We start from the raw sequence: 14509 nt of genomic DNA, 5'->3' as shown, positions 1-14509 counted from the left end.
ATACAAAAGTTCAATAAACAAGAGGTTCATTTTGAGTAACTTATATTTTAGACACAATATTGTCCGCGAAAGAAAATAGTTCCTAACACAGTGGGTGCAGAGAAACACGCAGTAGGGCAAATCAGTGGCTGCATCCGAAATCACATACTCTCTTGACTAGGTACTTATTTTGAATAAGTAATTACTTAAAGGGTTAGTTCACCCAAAAATGAAAATTCTGTCATTAATTACTTACCCTCATGTCGTTCGACACCCGTAAGACCTCCGTTCATCTTCGGAACACACAAATTCCACACAAATTATTTTAGTTGAAATCTGATGGCTCTGAAAGGCCTCCATTGGCTCAATGGCACGGTTCACTCTCAAGACCCTTAAAAGGTACTAAAGACGTCGTTACAAAGTCCATCTCACTACAGTGGTTCTAAAATAACTTTATGAATCGGCGAGAATAGTTTTTGTGTGCAAAAAAACCCTAAATAACGACTTACATAGTGATGACGATTTCAAAACACGGCCTCATGAAGCTTCAAAGCGTTATGAATTAGTGAGTCGAATCATGATTCGGATCGCGTGTCAAACCGCCGAACTGCTGAAATTTGCCGATCCAAACTGCTCATTCGACTCACTGATTCATAACACTTCGAAGCTTTATGATGCCTTGTTTTGAAATCGTCATCACTATATAAGTCGTTATTTAGGGTTTTTTTGCGCACAAAAACTATTCTCGCCAATTCATAAAGTTATTGTAGAACCACTAGTGAGATGGACTTTGTAACGACGTCTTTAGTACCTTTTAAGGGTCTTGAGAGTGTAAAGTGCATTGTGCCAATGGAGGCCTTTCAGAGCCATCAGATTTCAACTAAAATATCTTCATTTGTGTTCCGAAGACGAACGGAGGTCTTACGGGTGTCGAACGACATGAGGGTGAGTAATTAATGACAGAATTTTCATTTTTGGGTGAACTAACCCTTTAAAGGGTTAGTTCACCCCAAAATGAAAATTAGCCCTTGATTTACTCACCCTCAAGGGATCCTAGGTAAAACTTTATAAAGTAAAGTGTCGGCCCATCGCCTTCCGTATTCAATTTATGGAAAAAGTGTTGAAAGCGCTTCTGCAGTTCAAAATGCTTACGCTACCAGTTACGCTCGTCAGACGTAGCATAAGGATTTTGAACTGCGAGAGGCACTTTCAACACTTTTTCCACGGAAGGCAATAGGCCGGAACTTTACTTTTGTAAGGCCTGCTAAAATCCGTTCCAATGGCGGTAACGAACTGCGGTTGATGCGGTTGAAATGGCGGTCTCCATTTATCATAATCTCGAATTTAAGATAGAATGCCAATTGGTTGTTTGGTCATTTATATTTAATAGTTAGTCACACATTTAACCATTTTGTTTTAACCTTTTGTTGCAATTATACCGTTCCGTACTGGAGATTAGTTAATAATTACAGAGTAATTTAGAAAGAATCAAAAATGTAGCAATTTATTAACAGTCAGTTAACAATGTATAATGCCAATTACATAATCAATTCAAAGATAATTTGTACATAACATCAAATATTCCAAAATAGCCTAAAGACTAAAGGTTTCCTGACTTCCTGAATATTACGTAACACAGAGTGTTTGCTGTGTTACGGGCCAATCTTGTTACAGTTTTGCGCCCCGAACTCAATGCTACATTGTTTTAAGTAACTCAGAGCAGACCGAAACCTCTTTCAAATGGAAATACATGATAACAAAGGGAATTTAAATTAAATCGAGCTCCCATTTGCCTGGATTTAAAGAAGAGACCAAATGGCTCCAAAAGCCACACCCACCGTCATGAGTAAAATATCTCTAAGCTCTAAAAACTCTTATTAACTTCTTGTATATTTCTGTGGGGATGAGATTTTTGTACCATTCGCACTGAGACATTTAACAAACGATATCAAACACATATAGTATTGTACAGTGAGAACCTACATCCAAATCACACAGATTTTGTGTGATCTCTCAGCATGAAGTTGAGTGAGATGCGGGAAATTTAGGAGAAGGTAAATACATGTAAATTAAGGCTATTTTCAGTTGATTCGCTCAGTGTGACGTCGGCTGCGTAATTGTTTTCCACCAGACATCTTGGCGTTATGCAAGTTTTCTCAGTCTTTCACTTTATAAAGTTTTAAATATGGATATTTTTCTTACACAAATGCATCGATTCGCTTCAGAAGGTCTTTATTAACCCCCGGAGCCGTGTGAAGCACGTTATTGACGGACAGATACATTTTTTATGGGCTTCAAAAACAGAGCAACAATTACTGCCATTATAAAGCTTGGAAGAGCCAGGACTTTTTTAATATAACTGATTGTATTCGTCTGAAAGAAGAATGTCATATACACCTAGGATGACTTGAGGGTGAGTAAATCATGGGCTAATTTTCATTTTTGGGTGAACTATTCCTTTAACGACTGCTAAAAAATATGTTCTAGTATGAGTGTGTGTTGTATGAATGTAATCTGGACGTACTACATTTTCCTTGTTGTCATTATCATGTGACCTACCAGCGTCAGTTACATCACTTCACTGCCATTTACAAATCCTCTCCTGTGGCCTCATGGGATAGTAAAGTGTCCATCGTATGTACACTTCAGAATCTCTACACTTTTTGCCTAGTCTTTAGGAGTACAGTGAATTCAGACATACTTCTTTTGTCACACACTGTTTTTTGCCTACTATTCATAGTTTTCAGTCAGGTGACTGTCGCAGAGCCCTGGAGGGTAAAACAGCCATAACTGCAGCACAAGCCTGTCAATTTTCCATCTTAAAAACAAACATATGTGACGCTTTTGGCACTTGTGATCCATATATAGCACCTGCAGCAGTATTTCAATCACTAAAAACAGCGGGACGTTTTTAAAACGCTTAACGTGAAAAACACTATCGGGTGAGTTGCACCAATAAGGATTAAATTAAGCAAAGTTTAACGCTAATCAAGGATTTGTTGATATGGGTATTATTTTAAAATCGAGTTGTTTCACCGCTTAATTTTAAACAGATTAACTACGCAGAAAGAAATGGCTGATCAGGATGAACCGACGTCAGGCTAAAGAATCCTTATTAGTGCAACCCATCCTTAAAGAGCCTTAAAGGGTTAGTTCACCCAAAAATGAAAATTAGCCCATAATTTACTCACCCCCAAGTCATCCTAGGTGTATATGACATTCTTCTTTCAAATGAATAAAATCGGGGTTATATTACAAAAGTCCAGGCTAATCCAAGCATTAGAATTTGATTCATAGTTGTTCTGTTTTTGAAGTCCATAAAAAGTGCATCTGTCCGTCAAATAACGTGCTCCACGTGGCTCTGGGGTGTTAATAAAGGCCTTCTGAAGCGAATTGACGCGTTTGTGTAAGAAAAATATCCATATTTAAAACTTTATCAAGAAAACTTTCGGCCGACCGCCTTCCCTGTTCAATTTATGGAAAAATTGTTGAAAGTTCCCCTGCTCGTCATGACGTCACGTACGCATCTTGAGTTTCACTCTCAACATTCAACACTTTTCCATGGAAGGCGTTCGGTCGAAAGTTTTCTTGATAAAGTTTTAAATATGAATATTTTTCTTACACAAACGCGTCGATTCGCTTCAGAAGGCCTTTATTAACCCCCCAGAGCCACGTGGAGCACGTTATTTGACGGACATGCACTTTTTATGGACTTAAAAAACAGAGCAACTATGAATCAAATTATAATGCTTGGATTAGCCTGGACTTTTGTAATATAACTCCAATTTTATTCGTCTGAAAGAAGAATGTCATATACACCTAGGATGACTTGGGGGTGAGTAAATTATGGGCTAATTTTAATTTTTGGGTGAACTATCCCTTTAATGTACTATAACAGTGATATTAAAAGATTAAATTCAGTTTACACCTTTTTGATGATGATACTATATACAGGTGAGTAGATGACCCATGAATATGAACGCAACGCGTTTTCTTTATAATGGTTTTCGATGGGGAAAACACTTAACGAGAAACCTTTATATTCATCTGCTTGCCTGTACAAAGTATGCAACATCAATAAGGTGTGTATTGGATTTGGTCTTTTAATATCACTGTCTTACTACATTAAAACTTACTACAAACCTGGTGAAAATTACTGGCGGGCAATGGAGGAAAGCCTCGTTTTTCCCTCCAGGTGGGCGTTCCTAGTGTAACGTCATGTGAAAACTATGAATATACTAGGGAAGTATGCGATTTCGGATGCAGCCAGTGTTTTTGAACAAAACTGCTGAGTGAATGGTTCATTGAGTCACTCATTAAAAAAGGCACTTGATTTGTTCATAAATGAATCAGTGTTTTGAACAAATCGGTTCAGTGAACGATTCAATGACACCCATAAAGACAGCCAATTGCTATATTCCTGACTACAAAAATGTGGGTGGGTCCTCTCTCAGAAAAGTTTTACTGTAGTAGATGCCATTTACATTAAGTAGCCTACAAAATTACGTAAATCTCTGTATCATTGAGAGTGGCAATAGTGTAGCGGTAAGACGCATGGCATCAAGTTTTGACGTAAATCGACCCAAGGTTCGAATCCGCCTTTTACCGAACTCGCTCTACTCCCTTTCCCCATCACATATCAGATCAGAAAGGCATTTATTTTCAATAAAAATGAAGAAAATATTAGAAAAGTGGAAATAAAGCGTCTAACATGTGTTTAATAATAAGTGTTTATCGGTTAGGGGTAGGTAAACAGACATCTCTGAATTAGAGACGATAAAAGTGAGTGGGTCCAATATCATTGATCGTAAAAAGTGGGTGGGTCTTGTCGCCATATTATACATAAGTAATTACATAAATATCAAAAATATTTCATTGAAAAAAATTATGTTAATTAAAAAGAAATGAGAAGCTCTACAATCCACTAGTCAGTGAAGTATCTATAAAACTACTTACACTGCTGTTTAAAGGATTGGGGACAGTATGATTTCTCTCTTTTTAATTTTTTTTTAAAGAATTGTTATATTAAATACAATAATAAGAAATGATTCTTGAGCACCAAATCATCATATTAGAATGATTTCTGAAGGATCATGTGACACTGAAGACTGGAGTAATGATGCTGAAAATTCAGCTTTGCGATCATTAAATAAATGCAGTGACCATAAGACAAAAAAAACATTAAAAAAACAAAACATTTAAACGGTAGTGCATGTACAGTACATTAGACATTCAGAATAATTTGCTCTCTGTTATTTACTGAGCTCCCTCTGGTACCGTTCACAGGAATGGCAGACGTTCTGTGATTTCCCCCAGATCACAGACATTAGTATTAAACGTCTTTGTCAAGAGCAGATGCCCCTGGAAGGAAGGGTGGTCACCCTCACACGCCAGGACGACCAGTGCATGGTAGTGGCATTGCATTCATTTATTAAATTCATTTTTGTAAAGGTATAGATCACCCCAAAAAATTGTAAATAATGACAGAATTGGAATTTTTGGGTGAGACACATAAGCTCTTTAGAAAAAGGAAGTAAACGTTTGCACTGATGGTATCAGTATCAGTATCAGTGACTCATCTTCCATTTTGATTAACCAAATGTTATGAAAATATAATAAAATGGAACTTGTGCTTGTTACAAAGTTCTTTTTGTTGAATTCTACGTTACATACCGTTCATTTTAAATTGTGTATTTTGTTTCTCTTTCCACCAATAGGAGGCTGAGTTTCACACCCTAACTGAGGCTCTTTCCTTTGTATCTCTGGTTGATGGATATTTTAGACTGACCACAGATTCGACTCACTATTTCTGCGCAGAGGTGGCCCCGCCAAGCTTACTGGAGGACATACAGAATTACTGCCACGGCCCAATCACGTACTACACGATTTCATATATACCCATGTGGATGTGGTGAAATTAGAAAGGAAATAACTAAATAATAAGCCGAATTTTGTCTTGTTTTCTAAAGGTCCGAATTTGCAGTGCACAAGCTTAAGAAAGCTGGAGCCAAAAATGGGATGTTCCTGTTACGTCACAGTCCCAAGGACTTTGACAAGTACTTCCTCACTGTTTGCATACAGGTACCAGATTTGCTGGACTCACACAAACATTATAAAGCACCAAGCATTGGGTTTTCACTAACAGTAAGTAGCTAAAACAGCACATTACTCATAACTACAAGCTTCAAATGAGTTTAATTCTGATTCATAAAGAACTAATCTTATATATCACTTCTTAGCAGTGTTGGGATGACGCTTTACAAGTAACATGCATTATGTAATCAGATTAATTTTTTTCATGTGATGAGTAAATTAACTCATTACTTAATACATTTACACATTAATATTTAAGTTACTTTTTTAAGTAAAGCACATTACTTTTCACTTTAATTAATTGGCTTAAATATTTTTTAAACTGAATTAAAATTCTCTCTCTTCTCCATAACATAGTCACTTAGACATACACAAGCAAAACGTACAAAAGTAGCAAAACATCCCTTTCAACTTTCAATAAAAAGAGCTGTACAGTAGGTTATATAATCCATAATGTGAAGATATATTTTGTATGGCATACATAGCTCTGGGGGTCAAGAAATATTCTAAGTGGCCAGAATATAATAATATTCTAAATGTGTTTTTAAAAGTAAATGCATTTCTGTGTTAAACACTTGCAAAAAAGTCCTAGAAAAAAAAGCAAGCCTCAGCCAGGTGTATCGCAAAAGTAACATAGCAGATTACTTTCCATAAAAAGCAACTAAAAATCATAATTAGTTACTTTTTAATAGTAACTTTCCCCAACACTGCTCCTTAGTATTATTATAATGTGAATTTTGCAATGACTCCAGCATGATCTTTTTTGTTGTTCTACAGTGTTAATGACTAAACTCCATTATATTTCTTAACTTCTGGGTGTTCCAACAGACTCCTCTGGGGATGGATTACAAGGACTGCCTGATAGAGAAAAACGAGAAGTTCAGCCTGGCTGGGATCCACAACTCATTCTGTTGTCTAAGACAGCTCACAGACTTCTATCAACACAGTACGCTTCTCATGTCAGACATCCCCGTCACCCTGGGCAAGTGCTGCCCTCCCAGACCAAAAGGTAGAACCTTTCTGTGCAGTATTTGCTTTTGTGTTTATCTTTTATAAAAGCTAGAAAGCAGGAGTTATTTGTAATTGTTTTACTTTTTTTCCATAATTTTTTTTATACATGTATTATTTAATCAAATAAATCATCTATAAAATAATATTAAAGTAACTTCACCAGAATATTTATATTATATATTTAAAGGGTTTTTAATTTATTGTATGTGCTGTTTCTTGTCTTCATTCCAGAACTTACCAACATGATCATTGTTCGTAACAGCAGTATGGCTGAGATGCCCAATTCCCCAATGTTACAGAGACAAAACCCAAGCCACATGCAGTTCCACATGATTAAACACGAGGACCTCACCTGGGTACATATTTATAAAGGGTTTAAATGTATTTCCATGAATGTTTTTCCATGAAGGCATCACCACTAGTTTGAGAGCATTAAAACATTTTTTTATTTTTTTTAAAGTGCCCCGATTATGCTATTTTAAAGGATCATAATTTCGTTTTGGAGGTCTCCTACAACAGGTTTACATCAAGCGGCAACCTCCCGCTAGGGCTGTACGATTAATCGAAAAATAACCGAAACCGACATTCAGAACCTCTAACCAACGTATTTTTCCCATGTCGGTTATTTCGGTTTTCACGTGACTCCGCCCCGTCAGTCACATCAAGTGCAGTTTGCAGGCACAGAGAGATGCAGGAGCAGTTATCTGTGTTTATAGATGCCCAGAATCACTATAGTAACTGCATGTTTTACACAGTTTATACAGGTCAGTTAATTGCCGTTCTTCTTATAGCCTACCGCTGACACGCGCGCACACACACACACACACACACAGACGGCGCGCGCAAGCCCTGAAGCCAGATCGCTTTCACTTTCACTTTTGTGCTCATAAAGTTTGTCAAGTACATCCGTATAAACTCTTGCCAGTTTCAACATTTAAAGCGATTGTGCACTATTCAAAAACAACAATACGGACAACTTATCCGTTCAGTGCTCAACTTTTTTCTGTGACACAGAGAGCCGAGCCGTGTCGCGTCTCTGACAACGCGCGCGCCCTGAAGGCAGACTCTTTCACCTGCGTCCTCACAAAGCTTGTCATTTGTATGTGATTTAAGCCCTGCCAGTTTGAACATTAAAGCGAGTTTCGACCATCAGATGTGTATTATGTTGAACTAATGCCTGATATATTGTGACAAACAAACACTCAGACAGAAGATCGCACATCACGTGAAGATCGTGTGCAGAAACGCAGTCTCAATACGCTGTCCTGTGACTAAAGTAAAGTCACTAAAGTAGCTTAGAAACTTAACCGTTATAGTCATACATTTTAATACCTTTGAAGTACAAACCACAGCTTCATAATGAATAGAGATGGTATGACTAATTCACACACACAATCACTCGCTCATTAATGCATTCAGATAAATGTAATGTAGGCCTACTGTGCTGATGTATCGGTATCTGATGTACAACAAACAGAAATCTGCCTCATAGACAATAACTGCTGAAAGTGAACCGTTTCCTTCAAGTATTTTAAAATAACAAAGAAATGCACTTTTTCATTAGAAAAAAAAATCCACCTTTAATAGTAGAACATATTTACAGTACAAACCTTATCAGTGAACTTACTCAAAAACAAAACAAAAAACTGCAAAATAATTGTTCATTAATCGTAATCGAGGTAAAATGTTCAATTAATCGAGGTTTTTATTTTTGGGCAAATCTACTGGCCACTAGGGACAGGCTCCAGAAGGGATCAGAATCCAATTGAGCCCCATGTTAAAATGGCCAACTTTACAGCAGAAAAACACATGTTTACAGCCTGGTACAAATTGTGGTTTTGGTCTATACGGCTAATTTTGCCCTTCATGACAACTGTGAGGGGGGTGAATTATTTTATAACTCATTCGTTTACATTATATAAAGCTTTAAAGTCCTGCATAATTAAGAGCGTGGCCACTTTGAGTGACAGGTCAAACGTCCCTACTTTGCACTTCAAAACGTCTCTTCAGAATCCTATGGGTGACGTCACGGACACTACGGCCATATTTTTTTTTTACAGTATATGGTTTACATGCATCCAAGGTAAAAAAAAACAAACACTTTAAAGTGTTTTGTTCGAAGATTCAGTCTCACTAAACCCCTCCTTTCCTCGAGCCTACTCTGCTCTGATTGGTCAGACGGCCAGTCTGTTGTGATTGGCCTACTCTGCTCTGATTGGTCAGACGGCCCAGTCTGTTGTGATTGGCCTACTCTGCTCTGATTGGTCAGACGGCCCAGTCTGTTGTGATTGGCCTACTCTGCTCTGATTGGTCAGACGGCCCAGTCTGTTGTGATTGGTCTACCGCTTACAGCGCGTGTCGGAAACAAAACGAACATTACTTTATCTGAATTTCAGCTCCAGAGGCTTCCTCAGCACTTGATACACAGTGATACAAACACTATTTCAATTTTCAATTTAATTATATAGCACAATTTAAAAACAACTGCTGTTTTTGCAGTTATATAAACTGTAACGCTATAACACTAACGATGGCATAATTATTTCCGGATCAATTCCGGCATGAGTCTTCATCCTTTTGAAGTGCAGCGCTGCAAACAGCATGTCGAGAACACAAACACAAACTCTTCCAGGCCTCAGTTACAGCTAGAGTGTTTGAGGGCGGGTCATAGTAGACGTTGTTGACGGGAAGCCAATGAAGACCATAGTCTGGCATTGGGTATATTTTTGTTACATTACGCAGTGATGTAACAGGAAGTGAGACTGGATTTGCTGACGACTTGTTTCAGGCAGTTCGGAATCGATTCTTTCTTTTAAGAGACAATTACTTTATTTGTCATGCACTTTCATCTTTAAAACTGTGGAGACTTTTTACATTCACAAACAGCTATATTACACACTGCATGAAAGGGTATATTTGAAAACGCTTAATAGGGGCAGTTTAAATGTATCTTTGTTTTTTATTATTTTCAAACTGTAGCAAGCGACCGAAAGTGTGAATTTTACCAACAATATGTCTAATCTCAAAACGACTCAAGTCAAGCTCCTTCATTTCTATCTTTTAACAGAGGGAAAGCTTAGGCCAAGGTTCCTTCACGCATATCTTTAGAGGCGGAAAGACAGACCAGCGGGACGGAGTGACACACTCCACGGAGGTCCTTCTGAAGGTCCTGGATGCAAATCATAAAAACTGCTGGGAGGTGTGTATTCATTCCTGAAACATATGCTGAATGTGGTTGTTTGCATTGAAAAGACAATGTCCTATAAAACTCTTACTCAAATATGCACTTTGCCATAGAGAATATTGCATTTCCCATTAATTGACAATTCACAACAATGTTTTGTGTAGTGTAGCTACCATAGTATTTGCAACTTGTCTTGGAAATAAGGTTCAGACTCGGAAAGGTCGGCCAAAAATGTTAAAAAGTGATGTAATAAAGAGCTTGTGTAAATAATGATAACACGGGGTTCCTACGCAGTTTGAAAAAGTATGGAATTTGATTTGAGTAATTTCCAGGTTTGAATAAGTATAGAGAAAAATTGTGTTTCTAGACTATTGCCCCTATTCAGTTTTCTAAAATATAAAATTAAGAATTTCTTAGTGTTTTCATGGCAAAACTCTAGTGATCATTTAGTGATTGTCAAACACAACATTTTCATGACGTCATTTGTCTTTACCATAAGCGAGTCTGCACTTTGCTGTTTGATGATTGTGCAAAATCAAACCACATTTACAGTATCAAACGTGTATCTTAGCTGAATATTTTATGCAGGTTATAAAGTGTTTTAGGTTTCTTCTCAGCATATAAAACACATGTTGTCACTTTGAAAAAAACAACAATATAATATAAATAGAAAATACTAATATTTACAGATGACTACCATATACCAAATATAATGCGGAAAATAATGGTGTAAGAAATTATACTGGTCTTAAAATCTACAGAGAGGTTTGGATATTTAGGTCTGGAAAAGTGTGGAATTTAAAAATGTGTAGGAACCCTGTATTTTCATCCATTTAATGATGGATTTAATCTTCCTGCTGTTTTCAAGTCTTTTTTTGAGGCGGCCAGTTTGATGAGTCAAATTTCCCACAAGCACCTTCTCCTGGTATATGGCATCAGCGTGCACAAATCCAAAAGTAAGTGTGCATCTTTAAAAGTCACGTAAAAGTACTCTTAGGAGACCCTCTTTTATCAAAGTCTAACCTGAAGCAATTAAAAGTCTGTGTAATGACCTCAGCTCTTTAAATCTTCTTGAACTCTGAGTGGGTCTGGAGTGTTGTTGGTGATGCTGGTTGCCTGTCAAAGTACCTGTGAATGTAGCCATGTCACTAAAGTGTGTCCTCCCCGGCCCCCGCAGACATCATGGTGCAGGAGTTTGTGAAGCACGGCGCACTGGACCTGTACCTGAAGAGGGGCACGTCTGTCTCAGTCAGCTGGAAACTAGACGTGGCCAAACAACTGGCCTGTGCGCTCAACTTCCTGGTGAGAAATATCCATCTATGCATGATAAATTGGGTACTAATGACAAAAATACAGAACTGCAGTATATCTGGACCATATCAGTTCTCAGTTTTAATTTATTGATATTGCTTGATATTTAACAGTCAATACTAAATATAAAATGTTTGACACTTGTTTCCATGATTTTACAAGATCCCACCTCTTTCATAATAAAGATCTTTTTTTTTTTTTACCAAACATTGCTTTAAAATGGACAAAAACTATTCATTTTTTCCAATTAAATAATCTGTAAGTAGATTTTGAATGCTGGCAATTTACAGGTTAAAGGAACACTACACTTTTTTTGCAAATAGGCTCATTTTCCAACTCCCCTAGAGTTAAACAGTTGAGTTTTACCGTTTTCGAATCCATTCAGCCGATCTCCGGGTCTGGCGGTTGCACTTTTACCATAGTTTAGCATAGATCATTGAATCTGATTAGACCGTTAGCATTGCAGCGGCCCAATCATATTACGCAGAGCCTGAAAATAGGCTAACTTCCATCAACATAACAAACGTGACAACCTGCTTACACAAGGAGCGTTCTGGGGACTATTTTCAGGTGCTGTGTAATATCATTGCGCCGCTGCACCCATGGTACGGCAGCAAAGTTCCTTGATTATTACGCAGGAATGAGAGTATTAGTTCCTAGACATATCGATCTAGAAAATCACAACTTTTCGTTTTCCGTCGGTCTTAGCACACGATGTAACTACAGAAGAGTCAAGTTTTAAATAGGAATAAATAGGTCATTTTTTTAAGCGAGATGCTAACGGTCTAATCAGATTCAATGATCTATGCTAAGCTATGCTAAAAGTGCTACCGCCAGACTCAGAGATCGGCTGAATGGATTCGAAAACGGTAAAACTCAACTATTTAACTTTAGGGGAGTTGGAAAGTGTTCCTTTAATAGCCAAAACATGAAAATAAGTATTGTCTTATTGGTTTCAACTAGACATTTAATATTGGTGCATATGAGAACAAGCCCCTATGTTTATACACCATTCAAAAATTTTGAGTCAATAAGATTTTTTTCATGTTTTTGAAAGACGTTTTTTATGATTACTTAAAAATTATGCTTTTATTTGATCAAAAATACAGTAAAAACATATTTTGAAATATTATTACAATTGAGAATAATTGTTTTCTATTTTAATACATTTTAAAATGTAATTTACTCCTGTGATGGCAAAGCTGAATTTTCAGCATCATTACTCCAGTCTTCAGTGTCACATGACCCTACAGAAATCATTCTAATATGATGATTTGATGCTCAAGAAACACTTCTTATTGATATCAGTGTTAGCATCCTTGCTAAATAAACATCTTTGCTGAATAAAATGATCCATTTAACATAAACTTAACATATTCAATGGAAGTGTAGAAAGGTGAATTTATGGTATGGAAATTATGCAATCAAATATTCAGAATTGACAAGAAATTAAAAAGTTTCAGCATCAAGAAAACTTCACTTAAAAACTCATATTGATTGACTTTCTGTACTCAATAATTGAGGGGGTTTTGATTTCGGCAGTGGTTAAAGATAATTTTTCTTTTGTCTGTCATATGCAGGAGGAGAAGAATATTGCACATGGGAATATTTGTGCAAAGAATCTGCTGTTGGCCAGAGAGGGCGACCCTTCCTCTGATAACACGCCCTTCATTAAACTGAGTGACCCCGGCATCAGCGTGGCAATGCTGGGAAAAGAGGGTAATTCTTTTGAACACCTATATGAATATCAAAACTATTTACTCTTCTAAACTTTGTATTTTAAAAGAATACTAGAGAGAATAAAATGATTCTTTATTTAGCTCTCATAAGGAATTAATTGAGGAGAACATGCAATAAATAATATGCATAATATATGTTTTAATGCATTATATATTTCATAAATATTCGCAGATTCCTTGCTACATTTGAAATTGGTTATTTGTCATGTGTTTTAATGCATTATTCTTTCTTAAGCTGTAGCAATGAATAGATATTGTAACTGTGGTTACAATTATTCATGAAAATATATAATGCAGTATAACATATTATGAATGCCTTTATAATGCATTATACATAAAGGCTTTGTAAAGTGTAACCAATACGTTTTCTATTTATGGAGCTGTGTTGTGCCAACTACTTACTTATTTTTTTCTGGTTGAACACCTTTATTGAGCTTTTTGTCTGCTTAATGTGTGCACTTTTTGTCTAAATCTTGCTGAGTATTATATTACACCATAACATGATTGTATATAAAAGAATGAAATGCACATTTCTGTGAATCCAGTGGTGTTGGACAGAATCCCATGGGTGGCGCCGGAGGTTCTGGATACACTTGAGATTGAACTGGAGTGTGACAAGTGGAGTTTTGGAACAACGCTGTGGGAGATTTTCAATGGTGGAGAAGCTCCATTGCAGGGCCTGGACCTCATACAAGTACAGACACCTCACATGAATATAGAATATGGCCACGCCATCATAAATGAAATGCAACATCATAAATTAACTTCCACTTTTCTTCACGATGTTACACGTTCATAGATAAAGATCACTACAACCTTTAAAAACGTGAGTGTTACGCAATGTGACTCCACTATTGCACTGTGGCTGAACAGCTGCTGTCCTTCTTTGTCTCCAGAAGCAGCAGTTTTATGAGCACTTCTCAAACCTGCCTGCGCTGGAGTGGACTGAGCTGGCCGACCTGATCACTCAGTGTATGCAGTACCAGCCTGAGATCAGACCGTCCTGCCGGAGCATCATCCGACAACTTAACAGCCTCATCACGTCAGGTAACACACAGATGTACACCAGCTCCCTTCCCACAATGACACTGATGTTTGTGATCTGCTCAGTTTAAATCCTATTCTTGAAATAAAAAGTGGCAAACAGTCTTGGCTTTTAAGGCCGGTTAGCACCCCTTGAGGAAAATCCCTG

The 14509-nt window shown here is 37.2% G+C and overlaps 1 protein-coding gene across 2 annotated transcripts in view; it reads left to right on the top strand.

Annotated features, from left to right (window-relative positions):
- The window catches only part of jak3 (Janus kinase 3 (a protein tyrosine kinase, leukocyte)), a 37344-nt gene that overhangs the window by 7709 nt on the left and 15126 nt on the right, over window positions 1-14509 (top strand). The window contains exons 7-17 of one of the 2 annotated variants that reach the window (XM_079827482.1): window positions 5266-5388; window positions 5697-5854; window positions 5949-6060; window positions 6901-7081; window positions 7315-7439; window positions 10151-10282; window positions 11136-11223; window positions 11445-11569; window positions 13159-13297; window positions 13863-14011; window positions 14214-14364. In XM_079827482.1, the coding sequence (XP_079683608.1) occupies window positions 5266-5388; window positions 5697-5854; window positions 5949-6060; window positions 6901-7081; window positions 7315-7439; window positions 10151-10282; window positions 11136-11223; window positions 11445-11569; window positions 13159-13297; window positions 13863-14011; window positions 14214-14364 (1483 nt within the window). Of the gene's footprint in view, window positions 1-5265; window positions 5389-5696; window positions 5855-5948; window positions 6124-6900; window positions 7082-7314; window positions 7440-10150; window positions 10283-11135; window positions 11224-11444; window positions 11570-13158; window positions 13298-13862; window positions 14012-14213; window positions 14365-14509 lie in introns of both variants that reach the window. The other variant, XM_079827481.1, reaches the window with a different exon arrangement.

The sequence above is a fragment of the Gobio gobio genome (assembly GCF_949357685.1).
Source record: "Gobio gobio genome assembly, chromosome: 10".
Lineage (NCBI taxonomy): Eukaryota > Metazoa > Chordata > Actinopteri > Cypriniformes > Gobionidae > Gobio > Gobio gobio.
The sequence above is the reverse complement of the archived record's forward strand: the minus strand, read 5'-3'. Positions and strand labels throughout refer to the sequence as shown.